Source organism: Vitis vinifera, chromosome 7 (genome assembly GCF_030704535.1).
Source record: "Vitis vinifera cultivar Pinot Noir 40024 chromosome 7, ASM3070453v1".
NCBI lineage: Eukaryota > Viridiplantae > Streptophyta > Magnoliopsida > Vitales > Vitaceae > Vitis > Vitis vinifera.
In genome coordinates this window covers 20,327,687-20,344,671 of record NC_081811.1, presented here as the reverse complement: position 1 = coordinate 20,344,671, position 16,985 = coordinate 20,327,687, and the positions used below count along the sequence as shown (strand labels likewise).

Below are 16,985 nucleotides of genomic sequence, written 5' to 3'. Positions count from 1 at the left end.
AATAGAAGTTTAATGTTCAATAATGTAATAGTATTAAGTATTAAATTGTTTATTTGTTAATTAGTAAAAAGTTTATAATAAGTTATAAAAATATAAAAAATCTAATCATTTAAAATTTGAAAGTAAAGTACTTTTAACAAAAAACTGAAAAAAAAAAAAAAAAACAAACGCCCAAGACTTATTTTGAATCTTGAAAAGTTTTAAGAAAATTAAAATAAAAATAGATTAAATTTAATAAAATTTTCTCACAACCCCCTTTAAATTTGTTTCTTAATTTTTTAATCTTATATAAAGAATGAAAGATTTGAAAATATATTTTCTTTTAGAATTTTCTTATATTTGACTTTTATAGTACTTTAGAATAGTTTTATAAAACATTGACAACATAACTATTTTAAGAAAATGTTTCTTAAAATAGTTTTATAAAACGTTTTTTTTATAGAAGGTTTCTTTTTATAATTTTTAAGAGACAAGTCTCATCAACTAGGACAATGAAAATTACAACCAATTCTATTTTAAAGGATATTATTTAAATTTTTCAAAAAATGAAAAAAAAAAAAAAAAAGGTGGGTAATGAGAAACTGCATGGAAGCTGGAGAGTTATTTTTAAAACATTGGCTGCATTATACTCAACTGAAACTACACTCCCCTGATTTTCTCTCATTCACTTTTTCCCTACTCCTCCGTCACCGTTCATGGCTTATGGAAGTTGCAAGCAACAACAAATCAAATGCATTTTCTGTCTCTCCCCCATCATCTCTTCTTTCAGATTTGTTCTACATCTCACTGCTTTCATCACGGATGAAAACCCCAAATTCTGTGAGTCTCTCAACTCAGGGTTTGTCGTTTAGAATTCTAGTACTGCAACATCTTATCTTCTGTTTGGTTCTGAGGAAAGAAAATGAAAATATTCAGTGCAGTTCATTGGTTATTTCCTGCTTGAAAAATACTGGGTTTTATCTTGTAGCACTTCAGATTAATGGCAGCTTAATGGTGATAAATAAACAAATTTTTTGGTTCAAAGCTTGTGTGAATTAATGGGTTGTAAAATTAGAGAACAATCAACTGAATTGAAATCTTTTAATCATCATATTCTATACTCTATTAGCCATACTTTGGCTGAAGTTTTTCATTACCAATTTTCATGCTATTTTCCAAGGATTTCGAACCGATTGACTAACTGAATCTTAATTTTCTCAATCCCTTTTTGCTCTCAGATATCTCCAATGGTGGTATCAAAAAGTGGAAGATTTTTTCTATGCTGCTTTCTGCCCACAGCAATTTTGGTTTCTGCAGCTTTCTTCATGGGGAATGTGCTCATGGTCACAGATTATAAAGAGGTATATGCTTACTGATACAAAAACCATAATTTGATTTTCGTTTGAATTTTGAGAAATCTACAAACGACATGAATTCGATCCTTTGATCCCAAAATTGGGGAAAATTTGGAGTGGTTTAAGTCATTGTTGAGAATAATTATGTGCAGAGACTTTCTGGATGGATATCAATTAGTGCAATGCAGATTACAGGAGCAAAGGTTTGCCAGGTTTGTTATCACCATACATCCTTCTTTGTTTTGGTTGTAGCATGTAAGCTTCAGTTTTAGTATTCTCTTATTTACTCTGTTTTATGTATTTAGGCTCAATGCAGGACTGATGAGAGTGAGGCATTACCTAGAGGCATTGTTTCCAGGACTTCTGACTTGGAAATGCAATACTTACAGGGGGGCCCCATTAGAAAGGTATGCAAATTTACAAGTGAAAGTCAGTGATTTTTTGAGTTTTTCAGAGCTTGAGGTGAAAAACAAATGTTACTAATATTCCGGGTGCTTTAGAATTTTAGCAGGCTTGAGGAATCCTGATCTACTTACTAGAACTTTACCCTGCTAATCGGGCCTGCAACAAAATTCCCAGAGTCCCAGACTCTGTATTGGTCTCAAGAAGTACCCAACCTGAATTTGATCTTACTCTAGATGTTAGATTTGGTCATTGGAATAAAAATGTATTAAACACAAAATACCAATAACCCAGTTAGTTCAGATACAAATTTTCTGAATCATGTCAAATTTTGATCAAGATAAGAGAACTTATTCTCAGTCAATGTCAAGTTCCAGGCCCTTCCCCGCCCCTGTCACAGGACTATTCCACATTCTTCTGAACCGACGTTAATATTTTTGTGAAGAACACCTAGTCTTATATCTGTTTTGTAAAACAGTATGGTGTAGTTTTATGCAGCATTATCACACATTTTCCTTTTGAAGTAATTGATCATAGGTTGAAATTCTTAGTTGAAGGGGAGAATGACTTTGGAGTTGTGTGTGAGACTCGTTTATTGGTTAATCCAGAATCTTTCATTTCATTTGAGTATTCAGTTGTAACAGTTTTTCTTCATATGCTGGTTATCTGATTTGGATAGTAACATGTCTCCAACACTTAACTTGTTTAGAAGAACTCAAAGACATCAACCAACTTGTTGGCCATTGCAGCTGGAATCAAGCAAAAAGAAAGTGTGAATAAAATCGTAACGAAGGTGATGATACCCTGGTTACACTCTTCACCCCTGTCCAATAATAGTTTTATATTTTACATTTCTTTTTTGGATTTTAATTTCTCTTTTTCATCCCACATCACAGTTTCTATCGAGTGATTTTGTCTTAATGCTTTTTCACTATGATGGCATCGTGGATGACTGGAGGGATTTCGAATGGAGCAGTCAAGCCATACATGTGTCTGCTATGAATCAAACCAAGTGGTATCAATTCATAGCCGTGACTTAATATACAGTTACGCTGTTTTTCAGATAGGCTCACTCATTTTTCAGTAACCTGTGATTTGTTTTGGCAATTTAGGTGGTTTGCAAAGCGGTTCTTACATCCAGATATTATTTCAGAATATGCTTATATTTTCATTTGGGATGAAGACATTGGAGTTGAATATTTTGATGTGGGAAGGTAGGAATGAGCATGTATATAGCATATTTTTTTACATTTTTACCCCCTTTTTAAATAAAACTTTTGTAAAAATGGTAATTGATAAAAATAATTTGGGATTTATGATAGCTGAAAAAATATTTCCACATCTATGGCAATTTGAGAAGCACCAATTAGAAGTCTCTTTCCTAATACATTTCTAGTGTTTTCTTCTGTTTCCAATGGTACATATACATATAACTGTCTTTTGGAAGCCAAGCTAAGGATTATGTGTCATATACCAATGAAGAAGCAATGCCATTATCTTCTTCAATTTTTTCAGTTGCATGATTTTATTTTATTTTTACTGATTCTATATTTGGATTTTTAGGTGACTGCATTTTTCTTTGTTGGGGTTATGTCAACAGTTTTGCTTGCAAAGTTTTATTTGTTAGAAATTTCTTGCTTTTCTGTTAGACTTTCAGTTTTCGAAGGCTTCCTGTTTCTGTTCATTTTCCACTTGGGCTTCAATTAGGACCATTTTCTTGGATGCAACCCATCCACTAGATTGCTTTGCCTGGTCTAGTCTACAGATAAGGCTTCCTATAGCAGAATGACTAATGGGATTTTTAAGTGTTTTGGATTGATCATTTAAAAACGTTTGGCTTCTCAAATCCAGCCCTGTATGAAGGATATAGACAGAACCCTTGTTTGTAAACTCACTTTGCTTTCTATGGCCAAGATCCACAAAGCATAGCATAACTAGATCCTTGGCCCTATGACTACTACCCAATCTGAGCTCAGTCCAAAGAGTCGTGGAAAAGACTGATAGATAATGAATGGTCTCAGGTAGCCAAATTTCAGAGAAGAAAGCCTTACCTTTTGAAGGGCTAGTGCAAAAAGCCTCCGTATTTCTCTATTCAAGAGAAACCTATTCATGCTTGAAGTTCATGATTGTTTGTTATACGTAGTTTCCCTGTAATACCATGATAATGTCTCTAGAGTATTCAAAGATGTATTTTGAACTGATTACTTTCCTGCAGATATCTATCAATCGTTAAAGAAGAAGAGCTTGAAATATCACAACCAGCACTTGATCCTTATAATTCAGTGGTGCATCATCCACTTACATTACGAGAGAAGACATTAAAAGTACACAGGTCATATCTCTTTTACAAGAAATGATGTTTTGAAACGGGAAAATGTATGGTCTCAGCATGATATGCTGCAGTTTCCATCCTGTTAAGAGCTATCCTATTTGTATATACTACAATGCTACTTTATTTTAATACTCAATACACATTACTCATGGTTATCTAACAACTTGATTTTGGTTGAGGTAAATGTATCTTTGTGGGAGTTCTTTTGTTAAAAGGTCTATGTGGTTGGTTTTGAATTATGTTAACAGGAAGACTCACAGGCGTGAAGGTGCAAGGAGGTGTGATGGAGACAACACAGGCCCTCCATGTGCCGGGTAAAAAATTTGCATATATGTCTAGTTTGAAAATACATCTTCAAACACATCCATTCATCTTCTTGTGAAAGACAATAATATAGCATTCTACAGGTGGGTAGAAATAATGGTCCCTGTTTTCTCAAAGGCTGCCTGGCGCTGTACATGGCTTTTGATTCAGGTGTGGTATCTCTACCATATGAACCAAGAAGTTTTCTTAAATAATCAGATCCCCTATGAGGAGAAAAAATCTGATTGGACTGAACTGTCGCTAATAAAATTGCCGGTTTTACTAATTTACCAAGTCTTCCCATTAAGATTAGAGATTTTAGCACTAGTTGAAGCTGACAGGTGATTGAGAGGTTCTTGCATGTAGGATTTTCCCAAATTTTGTCCCACCTATGATATTACTGTTTTTTTGTTCTTGTGTTCTAATTTCATGACAGAGTGACTTGATTCATGGATGGGGTGTGGATGAGCAGCTTGGTTACTGTGTAAAGGCAAATTTCCGTTCCAGTTGGTACTTTCTATTTATTATCTCTGACAGTTTTCTAATCAACAAAATATTCTTTTAATAGGGTAACCGAACCAAAAATATTGGGATTGTTGATTCAGAATATGTAGTTCACAATGCTCTTCCCACACTTGGGGGCTCACCTGAAAATCAGGTAAAAACCTTATTCATATCGCATAATCATAAGACTGCCTTCAGCAGCGAGCTAATTTCGATTTTGAAACCTCTGTAGTGCCTTGGTTGAGGTTGGACAAATGCTACCTTATTTACTTTAGTGCTGCATTGTTCTCCAATGCATGTCATATTACCTAATATCTTTTACATACCATGGTCTTGAATAAAATCCTTCGTCTGTGTTGGTGCATTTGAGGTTTTCCTTGCACATGATTCATGACTGTCCTTCATATTCTCCTCATATGGTGTCACCTAGACCTTATCTTATTCCATTTCTCTCATATTACCATCTATCTAAACATCCTCATTTAGGAGACTGTCCTTTTTTCACATTGTTCATTTGTTACACAAAATTTTGTACCATAACCTTACTTTGTCTTGTCCAAGATCCTAATTCTTTGACTAATTGTATTGGCTATACTCATTAATGCAGACAAATCCTCAAGTACCTGACCAAGCTGCTCAAAACACAAGTTTACCTAATTCAGAACTACTGGTATCCATTTAAAACCATATATTCCCTCATCGCATTCTCCACTTTTCTACTGTGAACTAACCACCTCTGAACTTTCAGGTCCCATCTGTTTCCACTCAGCATAATGATAGAGATGAAGTAAGTCTTGAAACAACTCTTAATGTCAAAAAATATTCTACTGTTTTTCCTAAATATTTTATTTTGCCATTATCAGATGATGCTGATTTAAGTTCATTAAAAATGATTTAACAAACTTTGGTACTCAACATATCATTATCCTCTCATTCTGTTTTCTGCAGGTGAGAAAGCGGTGCTTTGCTGAGTTAGCCATTTTCAGGAAGCGATGGAATAAATCAGTTGAAGAAGATGAATGTTGGGTTGATCCATACAAGCAACCACCAAGGCAGAGCAATTTCTAGCACTGACTGAACAACACTCGTCAATTTCCATATGATGAGAAGTTGGTCTCTAGCCTATAGACAAGTTTAACAGTATGCATACCTCTTTATATAAAGAATTTAAATACCATTATAAGGTGTTTTTGCAGTTTGGAGGACACTTGAGATTGGAGGGACAATAACCCTCCATGTATAATAATAAAATTTTACGCAAGCTTGTACCCATATTTATACATCCTTTGTCACTGTTTAACATGTAATTCACTTCATGAGAGTAGGAAATAATAACCTTTAAGTCTCTAGATTATAACAATAATTCTCTTTGTTTCACCATATTTCTTATAGTTGAAAAATATTGGAGATTTAGCTGGCAGATTATTTGGTGTCACTTGACTTCTATTTATTTGCCCAATTTCTGGGAATCTTTTTCTTATCAATGGAGAACCAAAACATGGTCTAGTAGGGTACTCCTATCTATCAATTAACTGCCTCCATGGCATGAAACACTTGGGCTATCAAAAACAGAAAAGATCAAGATTTGCATCCTAATTGCAAACAGATAAGAAAGTATATCACATTCTCGGTTCAGTTGACTATTTTAGATGTCCATAATCCAGGTACATTTTAACTCTAACTATGCAAACAAGAAAATAAATAATGTGTGTGAGAGAATGAACACTGCTTTTTATTTCCAAAAAGGCAGCACAAAATCACCGGTTGAAGCATTTTTTGATTATTCAGGAAACTATTATAAAGCATCATCAAATTCTAACCCTTCTGCTAAGAACTCCATTAATGACTTGTCCAAGTTCTTCCCCACAATCCTCCTGTACATGATGCCCAGCCTGCAATACACATCAATTTATCTGCAGTTGTCCTAAAATTATAGCTTTAACAACTGATGAATGTAAAATAGTTTAGGAGATGGCAAAAGAAGTTCCCTACTCTGTCAACCATTCAAATCAGAAAACCTAGCAAACTGCTTCAAAACAGATATCGAACAGTGAAACAAATAAAGAATCTAACCAAGGGATTTTACAAAGAAAATATTCTTAAAAGCCCTTCCCATAAACAAACAGTTCCTCCACCATGTCTTTTGTAATGGAAATGGCACCTGGGAAATGGATGGCCTGAAATTTTTGAAGATTTTTCCTTCTGTAAAGGGATTTTTCTGAATGCAGCTTTCCCATTCCTTCGTTATTAAGGAAAAACAGTACTGAAATGATTTTCCAGGAATCAAATATATATTTGATGAATCATTTACCATAACCTGTCATGTTTTATGAAGCTTAAGATCCATAACAATCATTTTCCACATGATTGTTGCAATTTCCAGTAGATTTCCTATCACATTGCTTAACAGTTCTCAGCAGCATTGCAGTTTTTTCATTAGAAAGTATATATAAATCACCTTTACTTAGTTTTTTTGTGACAAAATAACATCATTGCCCCTCTATCATGTGCTGTGGTGCATTGTGACAGGTGAAGGATCTTGCAACTATTGCAGTAAAACTTAGATTACAGGGAGTCCACTTCCTTAAAAGGATGAGTATGCAATGAATAATAGGAATTCAGTGTTTAGACATGTGAAAGAGTTGAAGACATCCAGTTGTCTAATATCTATGAAGGATTTTTTTTCTAAGAGCATGCAGTATCTAAAATTGATATTTCCCAATAGATGTAAATGAGTTAGAACAGTTGGTACCATTGGAAGTTTGAGCAGCTTATGGTTTGACCTCTTGCAGAAATCCTCAACTCCATCATAGCTCAACCACCGGTCTCTTTCACCCCAGCATATTGTGGTTTGAACTTTCCAGTCTTTATCAATGAGTATCGTTCTCATTTCTTCCACATATTTCTGCCAGGTAAAGTGACCAGAATGAAAACAAAAATAGGAGAAGCATTAGCAACTTGTCCAGCTTCTTTCATGACAACATGATATGCTTTGAGTTCCCATCATGCCTGATTTTCATATGAGATGGACATCTAAGGATGGAAGTTGGAAGTCTGCAACTCAGATTTTATCCATCTGGGAGGTGTTTAGATTGAACTCTGTTGCTACTCTTAGTGATTGCACAAAATGGATGCAGCTAGTAGAGGCATTTCGGCTTTGGGAGGAGTTATCAGGATGCAAATGGTCATCTTGGTTAAGGCATCTCATTTTTTGGTCAGGCTACAAACTTCAAAACTGAATTGGTGCTGTTTTCTAAGGAATTAAACCTTGTGTGGAGTAACTTAACACCAACTTTGTGGAACCTGACACTAAGGTGAATGTAGCAATTGTTGTTTAAGCACCTCTTTCTCCAAAAGCTTAAGCTGTTGGGGAATGAACCGAGTATATCAAGCAAAAAATTTGTTTCCCTCAATTGTTCAGTTTCTTGATCCCTGTGGTACAATGTGAAATCCTTTTTGAGATGAGCTAAAGCTTTTTAAATGATCTCTGTCATATATCGAACAAAGGTAGTTTAGTAAATCATATTTATGGTGCTCAGATTTTGTAATTGTTCACAATTATTCCAGCCATGGTCTAAATAGCATTAGGCAAAAAAGCTAACTTTGCCCTCTGCTTGATGGATTCTTATGTTGTTAAAGCAGAGGTGATGATAGAAGTAGAAGTCTGGAGGAAAAAGGAAAATAACATGATCAATAGGAAGTTTAGAACAAAAAGAACGAAAATTTTCACCTTTAGCTCCTTCTTCATGCTCCTACTAATTGCATTTAATGCAAAACCTGAGGAACCAGATGTAAGATAAGGTCTTCTATACACCATTGCATCATCCTCTTTCATTTGGTAAGGACCACAGCTCGTCAAAGCTTTATCGCTAGCCCTTAGAGGATCCTGATAGGATATAAAGCACAAGTTCATCAATCATGTTTGTTATGGTCTGCAATCAATCTGGACATCACAAACTAAGAAAGCATATGAATGTACACACGTGTACAAGCACCCATTAACTCAGTCAAAAATGTGTGTGCATGTATATGAATGATAATAATTCAAATTCTGTGCTGTAGCTTTCCTACCTGAGAAAAAATCTCCCCCAGCAAAAAATTGCTGAATATTGACAACGCCGATGGCAGGTTGGCATGTTTGGCCGTCAGCTTAGGCAAATAAGGACAAAACATTCATGTTAGCTCTTTTTGTAAAAGCCATTAAAGAGATGTGTATATTGGTTTCATCCTTAAGGAAAAGTACTGAAACTCCCATAAAGTTTCAGAACACAATATTGACCTTCATTAAAGTTAATCAAGTAGTCAACTCCTCTTAGGTATTTAGCCATCCTGGCAAAGAAATATTATTATGGTACGGAAATATTAGGGATGTGTTTTATAACACGAAAACCTCGGAGTCAAGGAGGTAAGCTTAAGGCAGTGCAAAGCTTAGGAGCTCCATGTTACTTTGAAGAAACTCAATAAAAACAGTGCTGTTTCAGAAACCTCAGAGTTCAGAGCTGTTGCAAAATCCCCAGTGGAGAAATCTGTAATTTTCCCATTTTCTTGATTATGAAACTTGACCTTCTAGTGAAGCTAGATTGATCAAAAGAATAGAATGACTAGATCTAGAAGTTGAGAACTGAATGGTAGAGTTACAAGTAATACATACAGGAGGATTGAGAAGTATAAGATCCTTAATCTTCTCCTGATGACTGCTAGCATATTTAACAACTACTGGTGAAAAGTAGCCCTGCAGCACATTAGTTAATCAGAAACCTGGCTTACAATACATGCTTCTGCATTTGCAAAGAGCAAGCATACCTGGACAACAAGTGAAACCTTGTCGGTGACAAGTTCATTAATAAGAGATCCAAAGGATGATACATACTCTGTGAACCATTAGCAAAGATCTATTATTAAAAAATTATTCAATCTTTCCCCTTTTTTGACTCGTATTAATATATAAAGACTATCTATAGTTTTTATCTAGCCATCATTAGTTTGATACAGAAATTACCATCCAAGGTGTAGTCAAAACCATATTTGGGTTGAGGCTTATCTGAAAATCCAAAGCCTGTAGAAGAAGAGGGAAAGGAAGAAAAGTTCCTTCATTAGCTCAGCATCAATAAATATTATCATGAAAAAATGTGATCTCAGAACTGAAGTGAACTCTGAATCATTGTACTGAAAGCATTGATTAGAGCATAACAAATTTGATGTCTAAAATCAAGGAACAAGAAATAGCAAAGAGAAGATAAGTGAAAAGCAAGAATCACACTGAAAAGTTGTAAACCTACATAAAAGATACTATCAGGCAACCATTACCCTGAAATTTTTTATATAGCAAATATTTTCAGAGTCACAACTTCCAATTGCAGGCTTATAACAGCCATTACAGTTCCTTTGTTTCCTCCATCTCTTTACATTCCAACCATTACAAAATTTTCTCACTGTTAAGTTTGGGCTTTTTATTCTGGTTTAACTAATTTATAATATATTTCAAACAAACCAACCTAAGGGTATATCTGCCCTTGGATTTCAGCTTCCTAGACAGTTTTAGTGGGCTCACAAACTTGAAGCACGATCTTACCTAACCAATCAAAAGCAATGGCATGGTACTTCTTGGAGAGTACAGGAAGAACTTTGCGGTAAGAGTAAGCCTGTCAACAGCATCAAAATGGCAGTTGCTTATAAGAAAGTCAATCAGTATATGTTAAGGAAACAATAAAAAATTTCCAATTCATCTCACATTCTTTTCATAGACTTTACAATTTACATAGGACACAACAGCCCTCTGAATTGACAAACTCACTGGGATAAATCAGTAGAACTTCTAACAAAATGGAAATTGGAAAACATGAGGATTTAAAAATGGCATCTGTACTAGCATGACCCTTATCTGTATATCTAAAAACATACCAAATCTAAAATTTTAGGTTAGAAAAGAAGAAGATGCAATTATAATTAGAAGATTAAATACTAGATGCTAGGGAAGAGTTCAATTTTAGGATCCTTTGAGAGATAGGAATATATTGTGAAAAAGATAAGCGTGAAAATGATGCATTTGGAACAACAGAAAAAATAAATTGTATGGATTTATAAAACTAAAGAAATTTTCATTTGTACTATAATCATGAATAGAGTGGTCGGTCAGTTGGTCGGTCAGTTGATGCATAAATGTGTGCCACAGCTAATTCCATGTTGAGAATCATAAAAGGAAATGGGAGTTATCTCATTGTCCTCTTCATGAATTATGTACTTTCTAAAACACAACAAATTTATTCACAAAGCCAGCATCTGAATAGGACTCACTTGAGAAGGAAAACCATGAATAAGAATAACTGAATGGTTGTCTGGACTTCCGCTTTCAATGCAAAACCATCTATTGCACAAAATCATAGATACATAGCATGTTTCAATCGATAATCCCTGCAAATAATCAATCCTCAATCTCTGCATTACCATGGATCAAAGGCCACAACATTACCAGGATTTAAGCATGTTAGAATCCTGAATTAACTTCAAATGTTCTAAAGATAGGAAATACCTGAAAAGATCATCAGAGGCCTGGGAACCAGCACCCATTTTAAGTCCAAAAATTGGATCACTTGCCTTCTTGCCAGAGCCAAGAACAGGATGAGCTTTCACCTAGAAAAAAAACAAATGACCAAATACTCAGATGTCCATCAACTGAAAAATATAACATGATAAGTTCTCATGAAAAATTAAGAAGATGGTAAATATGCCTCTAAGATAACTAAATATGATAGTAAAAGAATTTAATTTGATGATTCATACAAATAATGGAAATAATCCTTAATAGTTCACATTAAGCTGAAAATGAGGCAAATTATATGAACATGTGACATAATGAAGTGCTCAATTAAAATAATCTTTCCTTCTCTACCACTCCTTTCTCTCTCCTTTTTTGTATATTTTTATTTTTCCGAGCCTAGCAAGTGGATTTTTTTGCATTAAAGTTTCAGGTTAGGCCATGATATCTAGTTTGAAAAGTTAAGAAAACAAGAAAATTACAGTAATAGAATAGAAGAGTATTAAAAAAAAATACCTACATGCATTTCCCAATCACAACAGCATTTGAAATCAGCCTATTTTATTGCATGTATAGAATCCTTTCCAGAATTTCAATAATAATGTTGTTTAGGATATCACTTCAGGAAAATAGGATTAGTGCAGCCAACCCTCAAAAATGATTGTTGAGTCGTGCTGAGTTGCAAGAATGATATTACAATTTTTCACTGCTACCTCATAACATGTCCACCCTTTCTGCAGTTACATCAAAACAAAGGATGCACTCATGCCTTCTAGTGTTTCACAGACTCAGGTGATTTATAAGACCTCTCTATTGCAATGCCATCAATTTTTAAAAGAAATATGTCCTGGCTAATGGTGGTTTATAAAACCCCTGAAGGGATTGGTATGAACATGCAAAGCTAGGTAAAACTAAAATTGTCATTAGAAGCAAGATCAGCTAAAGCCAAGAAATGGTTAATATATCTTTTGAAACTAAAAGTGATTAAAGAATATCCCTTTCTAATCAAGTCATGATTATATAGAGATGCCTAATGACAAACTCACTTCTTAAAGAACAGGTTTATAAGCACAAGGGCAATTTATTCTTACAGTTTACCCAAATGAAAAAAATTAAGGAGAGAGAGAACTCACTATATTTCCTTTCTCAAACCACTCATCAGAAGGGCTTGGCTCCTCTGAGTATTTTCCTGCCAGAAATAACAGAAATTTTTAAGCAAATTATAAGAAGCTTAAATGCTTGGAATTTTCAAATAAAAAGTGGGGCATACCTCCGCCAAAGGAGAAGCCATCTCCAACTGAAACAGGAGCATCTATATAATAATCCTGCTTAAAATGATGTTCCCATTTGGTTAGTATGCTTTTAGATTATTTGAAACCCAACTCCACTGAGCCTAACACAACCACTTTCAGGAAAAAACAAAAGCAAAACACTAAAGTTCAATACTTTCTGTTCTCTTTTGTTTTTTCAATTTGCTCAGCAGCCAAACTGATGATACTGAACCATAAAAAAATTTTAGCTCCAAATTTGTCCATATTACTTGAAACCACCACTGACTGAAAACAGAAGCAAAACATTACTTTAAGAAACTAAGCAGTAGACAAAGAATTAAAACAAAAAATTAATTACAAGTTTATTTGGATTATTAGACACCTAATCCCAGTGAGCCTAACACAACTAATATTGACTAAAAACAAAAATTTTGAAGTTCAAATATTTATTTTCTTTCTATTTCCTCAATTTTCTTACAGACCAAATAAAATGCAAGCAATCAATACAAAAAGTTCAGCTAGAATTTTGTTGGATTATCTGAAACCTATTTCTAACACGACTAGTTTTAGATGAAACTGGAACAAAAATTTCAAGTTCAAAAGTTCTATTTTTTTCCCATTTCCTCAAATTTTCTAGGCAGTCAAACAGAGGATAATCAACCAACACAACAAGCTTAGCTACAAATCTGTTCACATCATTTGAAACAGAACTCCATCGAGCCTAACTAGAAAATAAAAATAAAATATTAAAGTTCAAATTTGAATTTCTTTCCGTCTCCTCAATTTGCTTGCCAACCAAACAGAACAGAATGAACCAATACAACAAGGTTACTATAAATCTCTTCACACCATTTCAAACCCAACTCCACGGAGCTTAATATAACTACTTTGACAAAAATAATTAAAAAAAAAAAATTAAAAGTTCAAACTTCTATTTTTTTTTTTTTTCTCCGTTTCCTCACTTTTATCAGCCCGCAAACAGAGAACAATCAATCAGCACAATAAGTTCAGCAAGAAAGTAGTTAAGATCTGAAACTCAACTCCACTTGGCCTAGCACAAGAAGTTGTTAGCTGAAACAACAACAAAAACAGAACAAAACAAAAAAGAAAAAATAAATTTAAAAAACTTTTACTTCGTTCCCGTTTCCGCAATTTTCTGAGCAATCAAACAAAGGATAATGAACCAATACAGGCTACAGCAACCATAGCTTTTGAAACCCAGTTCCACCGAGCCTAACACAACTATTTAAGCCCGACAATAGAAGCAAATCATTAAAGTTCAAACTTCTATTTCCTTTCCTTTTCCTCAATTTTCAAGGAAACCAAACAGACGACAATGAATCAAAACATCTGAATCCACCCAAAAATTTGATCAATCTGAGAAAGGTAGCGACTTAGTTAGGATAAAGGTGAGAAGCGTACATCGTCGGAGCTGGATCGGATGCGAAGTCGGAGAGACTTGGTCCGGCGAATGGGAGCCGTTGATCTGGGCGACCGTACTAGGCATGATGGAGATGCGATGCAGAAGTGAAGCGAGTGAAGAGAAGAGAGATGAGGAGCTTGAAAGGCCATGGCACTATGGCAGTTGTGTGGTTAGTTTTTTACCGTTACATGTTTTTAAGGTTAAGAGGATAGGATTTGTTTGGTCCTCCTCCATTTTAAAAATCATATACATCTTTTTCTTCATATAATAAAATAATGTAAACTATAAAATTATTATCAAAAATAAATTATATATATATAGTGCTTTTTATATTGATTTTAAAAAACGTTTATAGTCTTTCTAACACTTAAATAATATAAATTTTCAAATGTTAAAAATACTAAAAACACTTCCTAAAATCATTATCAAACGAGTTCTAAATTTCTAATTAGTTGTAAACCCTAATTTCTAAGTTCTTTAAAAATAATAACAGTCAATATGATAAATGAAGTTAATAAAAATTAATCTATCACTAACCCACTAAAAATCACTCATCACCATGCCCAATTGAAAAGAAACATTAAATTAAAAGCCTGTGTAAAATGAACACCTAAAAAAAAATGATCATATGCATATAATGAAGAACCATAAGACTAAATTATCATAACAAAAATTTTTTATTTTTAAGATGGAAATTAGTGGCTAAGTGAAGGAACTTCAATTATGGATGAAAATTTATAAAAGTTTATTTGGTATTTGGCTCCCAAAAGATAGTAAGAAAAAGGGAAATCTTTTCTAAATGCAATAAAGGTTCGAATCTAAAGCAAAATAGCAACTTGGGCGAATCTTCCAAGTTTAAAAAAATTGATGCCAATCAATTGAGCTAGGAACCAATCCATCGATATAAAAAGTCCCAAGTTACTATCAGTCACCTACTCATTCCCTTTCATGATTTTCAACAATTTTTAAGTTATATTCTTTTTTTTTTTAAGAAATATATACTCAAGATATTTTTATATAAAACGTTAAAATAAAATAGCCCCAAATTCTCACATTCATACCTCTATCGCGAAGATTTTACGAAAAAACAAAAACTCGTTTCAACAACAAAGTCAAGGGAAGTATCAATAAAACTCATATTCTTAATTTCGACCAAAATTTGCAACATACATTTATCCACTCAAAAACATAAGAAGGAAAAAGAAAAGTTAAAGCACTTTAAGGTTTTTCAAATGTTCAAATATGAGTATGAGATATCTTCCTTCATTATATTAATTATATCAATCAATAATAATGACTTTGTATTAAACTTCATATCTAGCTTTAGTAAAAATGTGACAATTGCGACCTCATTTTCATGATTTTAAAACACATCATATAATTAAAAAAAAACTTAATAAATATAAGGATATTTCGTTAAGTTCTTTATAAATGAATTTAACCATTATACATCATGAAAACTTTTCTTAATTTACATTAAGTATATGAACCGATAATATTTTGAATGAGAAAAAATAAAAAATAAAAGAGTGATTTGTCATATGTTTCTCTCAATTTTTTTATTTTCATCATTTATTTAGTTTTTTAATAGTTGCTAATAATGGTGAGAACATAATTTATCACAAAAAGTATGATTGAGACATTATGAAATGAAAGGAGATCTTTCTAGAACATTATCCATTAAGAAAGAAAGAGAGTGAGACTAAAAAGAAATAAAAGTTAAAAAGACAACAAGAAAAAAAATTCTAGTGTTGAAAGACTAAGTTAAAGATGAAGTTATATTGGGTACCTTTGGAGAATTAAAGATACAAACTGGTAGAGAAATTAATGTGCATTAAAAAATGATAGGGAAAAAAAATTAGAGGGAAATAAAACAAAGGGCAAACTTGTCTAAATTGGTCAAATTTTAACAAAACCAATAAGAGAGTCATTTTTGCAATTTGGTGAATATTTTGACTCACTTATCGAAATAACTCATAGTGTTAGGAACTTCTCTTCCTAAGTAGTCGATGTGCATATATATCACAATCACTCTCTTCCCTCATGCAGGTTATGTCCCATGGCCAATTAGAGCATTCACACAAATTCCAAAACCGAGGTTGAAAATTGGTTGTGATACCATTTGTAATAACTTTGTCCTTCTAGCGTAGATGCTATTTGTTTTCGGCCCAAGGCTTCGGAGCTTTAAAATGTGTCTATGCTTTTGGTTGAGGCTTTCATGACTTTAAAATGTATCTATGACAAGTGTTCACTAAAACTCTCTCCCTACCCAATGTAGTATCCATGGAGAACATTACCTATGCATGTGGTTGAGTACATCTAATGATGAACCATGAACGATATCTCATTTTCATCCCAATCAATGGGTATTTCATTAGGAGAACTTTTAGGGCAAAGTGAACTCCATAAATAATGGAAGTGTTTAAAAGTCCCTAGAAATAGTTATAACAAACTAGATCTTTTAGCATACACTGAATTTTAGGAAGATTGATAACTAATCATTTGCTTATATAACTTGTAATTCTTTGGTGTATGTGTATAGGAGTGAAATGAAATAATGCATACTTTCCCTTCTATGAACTAATGATCTCTCTTATGACGTCTCGACCAGTGTTTAGGTAAATAATATACTCAAATGGTAAAAGTTGAAAGTTAATCGCGAAATATATAATATATGTTGAGGTGTATACCTATATCCATGGATGCTTTGAATTAAACACAACAATTGCAATAAAATACATATAATTTCATTTCATTAAAATGTGACATCAAGATTATCCAAAATCCTTACACATGGTAAGTCACTAATCCAATCAACAACACACATATCTAATCAGATGGTCATCACCAAGAAATACATGACATTCTCATCTTTTAGCTA

General features: G+C 33.5%; 2 protein-coding genes across 3 annotated transcripts; one reads left to right on the top strand and one right to left on the bottom strand.

Annotated features, from left to right (window-relative positions):
• The first annotated feature begins 624 nt into the window (after window positions 1-624).
• Window positions 625-6,155, top strand: LOC100266956 (uncharacterized). 2 transcript variants are annotated; one of them, XM_059738285.1, is made up of 14 exons: window positions 625-819; window positions 1,218-1,340; window positions 1,487-1,546; window positions 1,640-1,741; window positions 2,446-2,529; window positions 2,633-2,751; window positions 2,849-2,950; window positions 3,952-4,068; window positions 4,317-4,382; window positions 4,476-4,542; window positions 4,808-5,029; window positions 5,483-5,545; window positions 5,624-5,662; window positions 5,824-6,155. In XM_059738285.1, the coding sequence occupies exons 1-11, from the start codon at window positions 703-705 to the stop codon at window positions 4,934-4,936; spliced, it is 1,086 nt and encodes a 361-aa protein (XP_059594268.1). In that variant the 5' UTR covers window positions 625-702; the 3' UTR covers window positions 4,937-5,029; window positions 5,483-5,545; window positions 5,624-5,662; window positions 5,824-6,155. The 2 variants fall into 2 exon arrangements, with proteins under 2 accessions (XP_059594268.1, XP_059594267.1); XM_059738284.1 differs by lacking the exons at window positions 5,483-5,545; window positions 5,624-5,662; window positions 5,824-6,155 and having other exon boundaries at window positions 4,476-4,891.
• Window positions 6,156-6,482: 327 nt separating this feature from the next.
• On the bottom strand, window positions 6,483-14,282 carry LOC100244633 (uncharacterized). Its single transcript, XM_002271088.5, has 13 exons — window positions 14,104-14,282; window positions 12,681-12,735; window positions 12,544-12,599; window positions 11,405-11,505; window positions 11,170-11,239; window positions 10,448-10,517; window positions 9,875-9,931; window positions 9,679-9,746; window positions 9,527-9,607; window positions 8,947-9,024; window positions 8,606-8,761; window positions 7,628-7,780; window positions 6,483-6,767 (listed from the first exon to the last, which is right to left on the bottom strand). Exons 1-13 carry the CDS (start codon window positions 14,251-14,253, stop codon window positions 6,684-6,686), a joined length of 1,179 nt encoding a protein of 392 aa, XP_002271124.1. The 5' UTR covers window positions 14,254-14,282; the 3' UTR covers window positions 6,483-6,683.
• Between the last annotated feature and the right edge of the window lie 2,703 nt (window positions 14,283-16,985).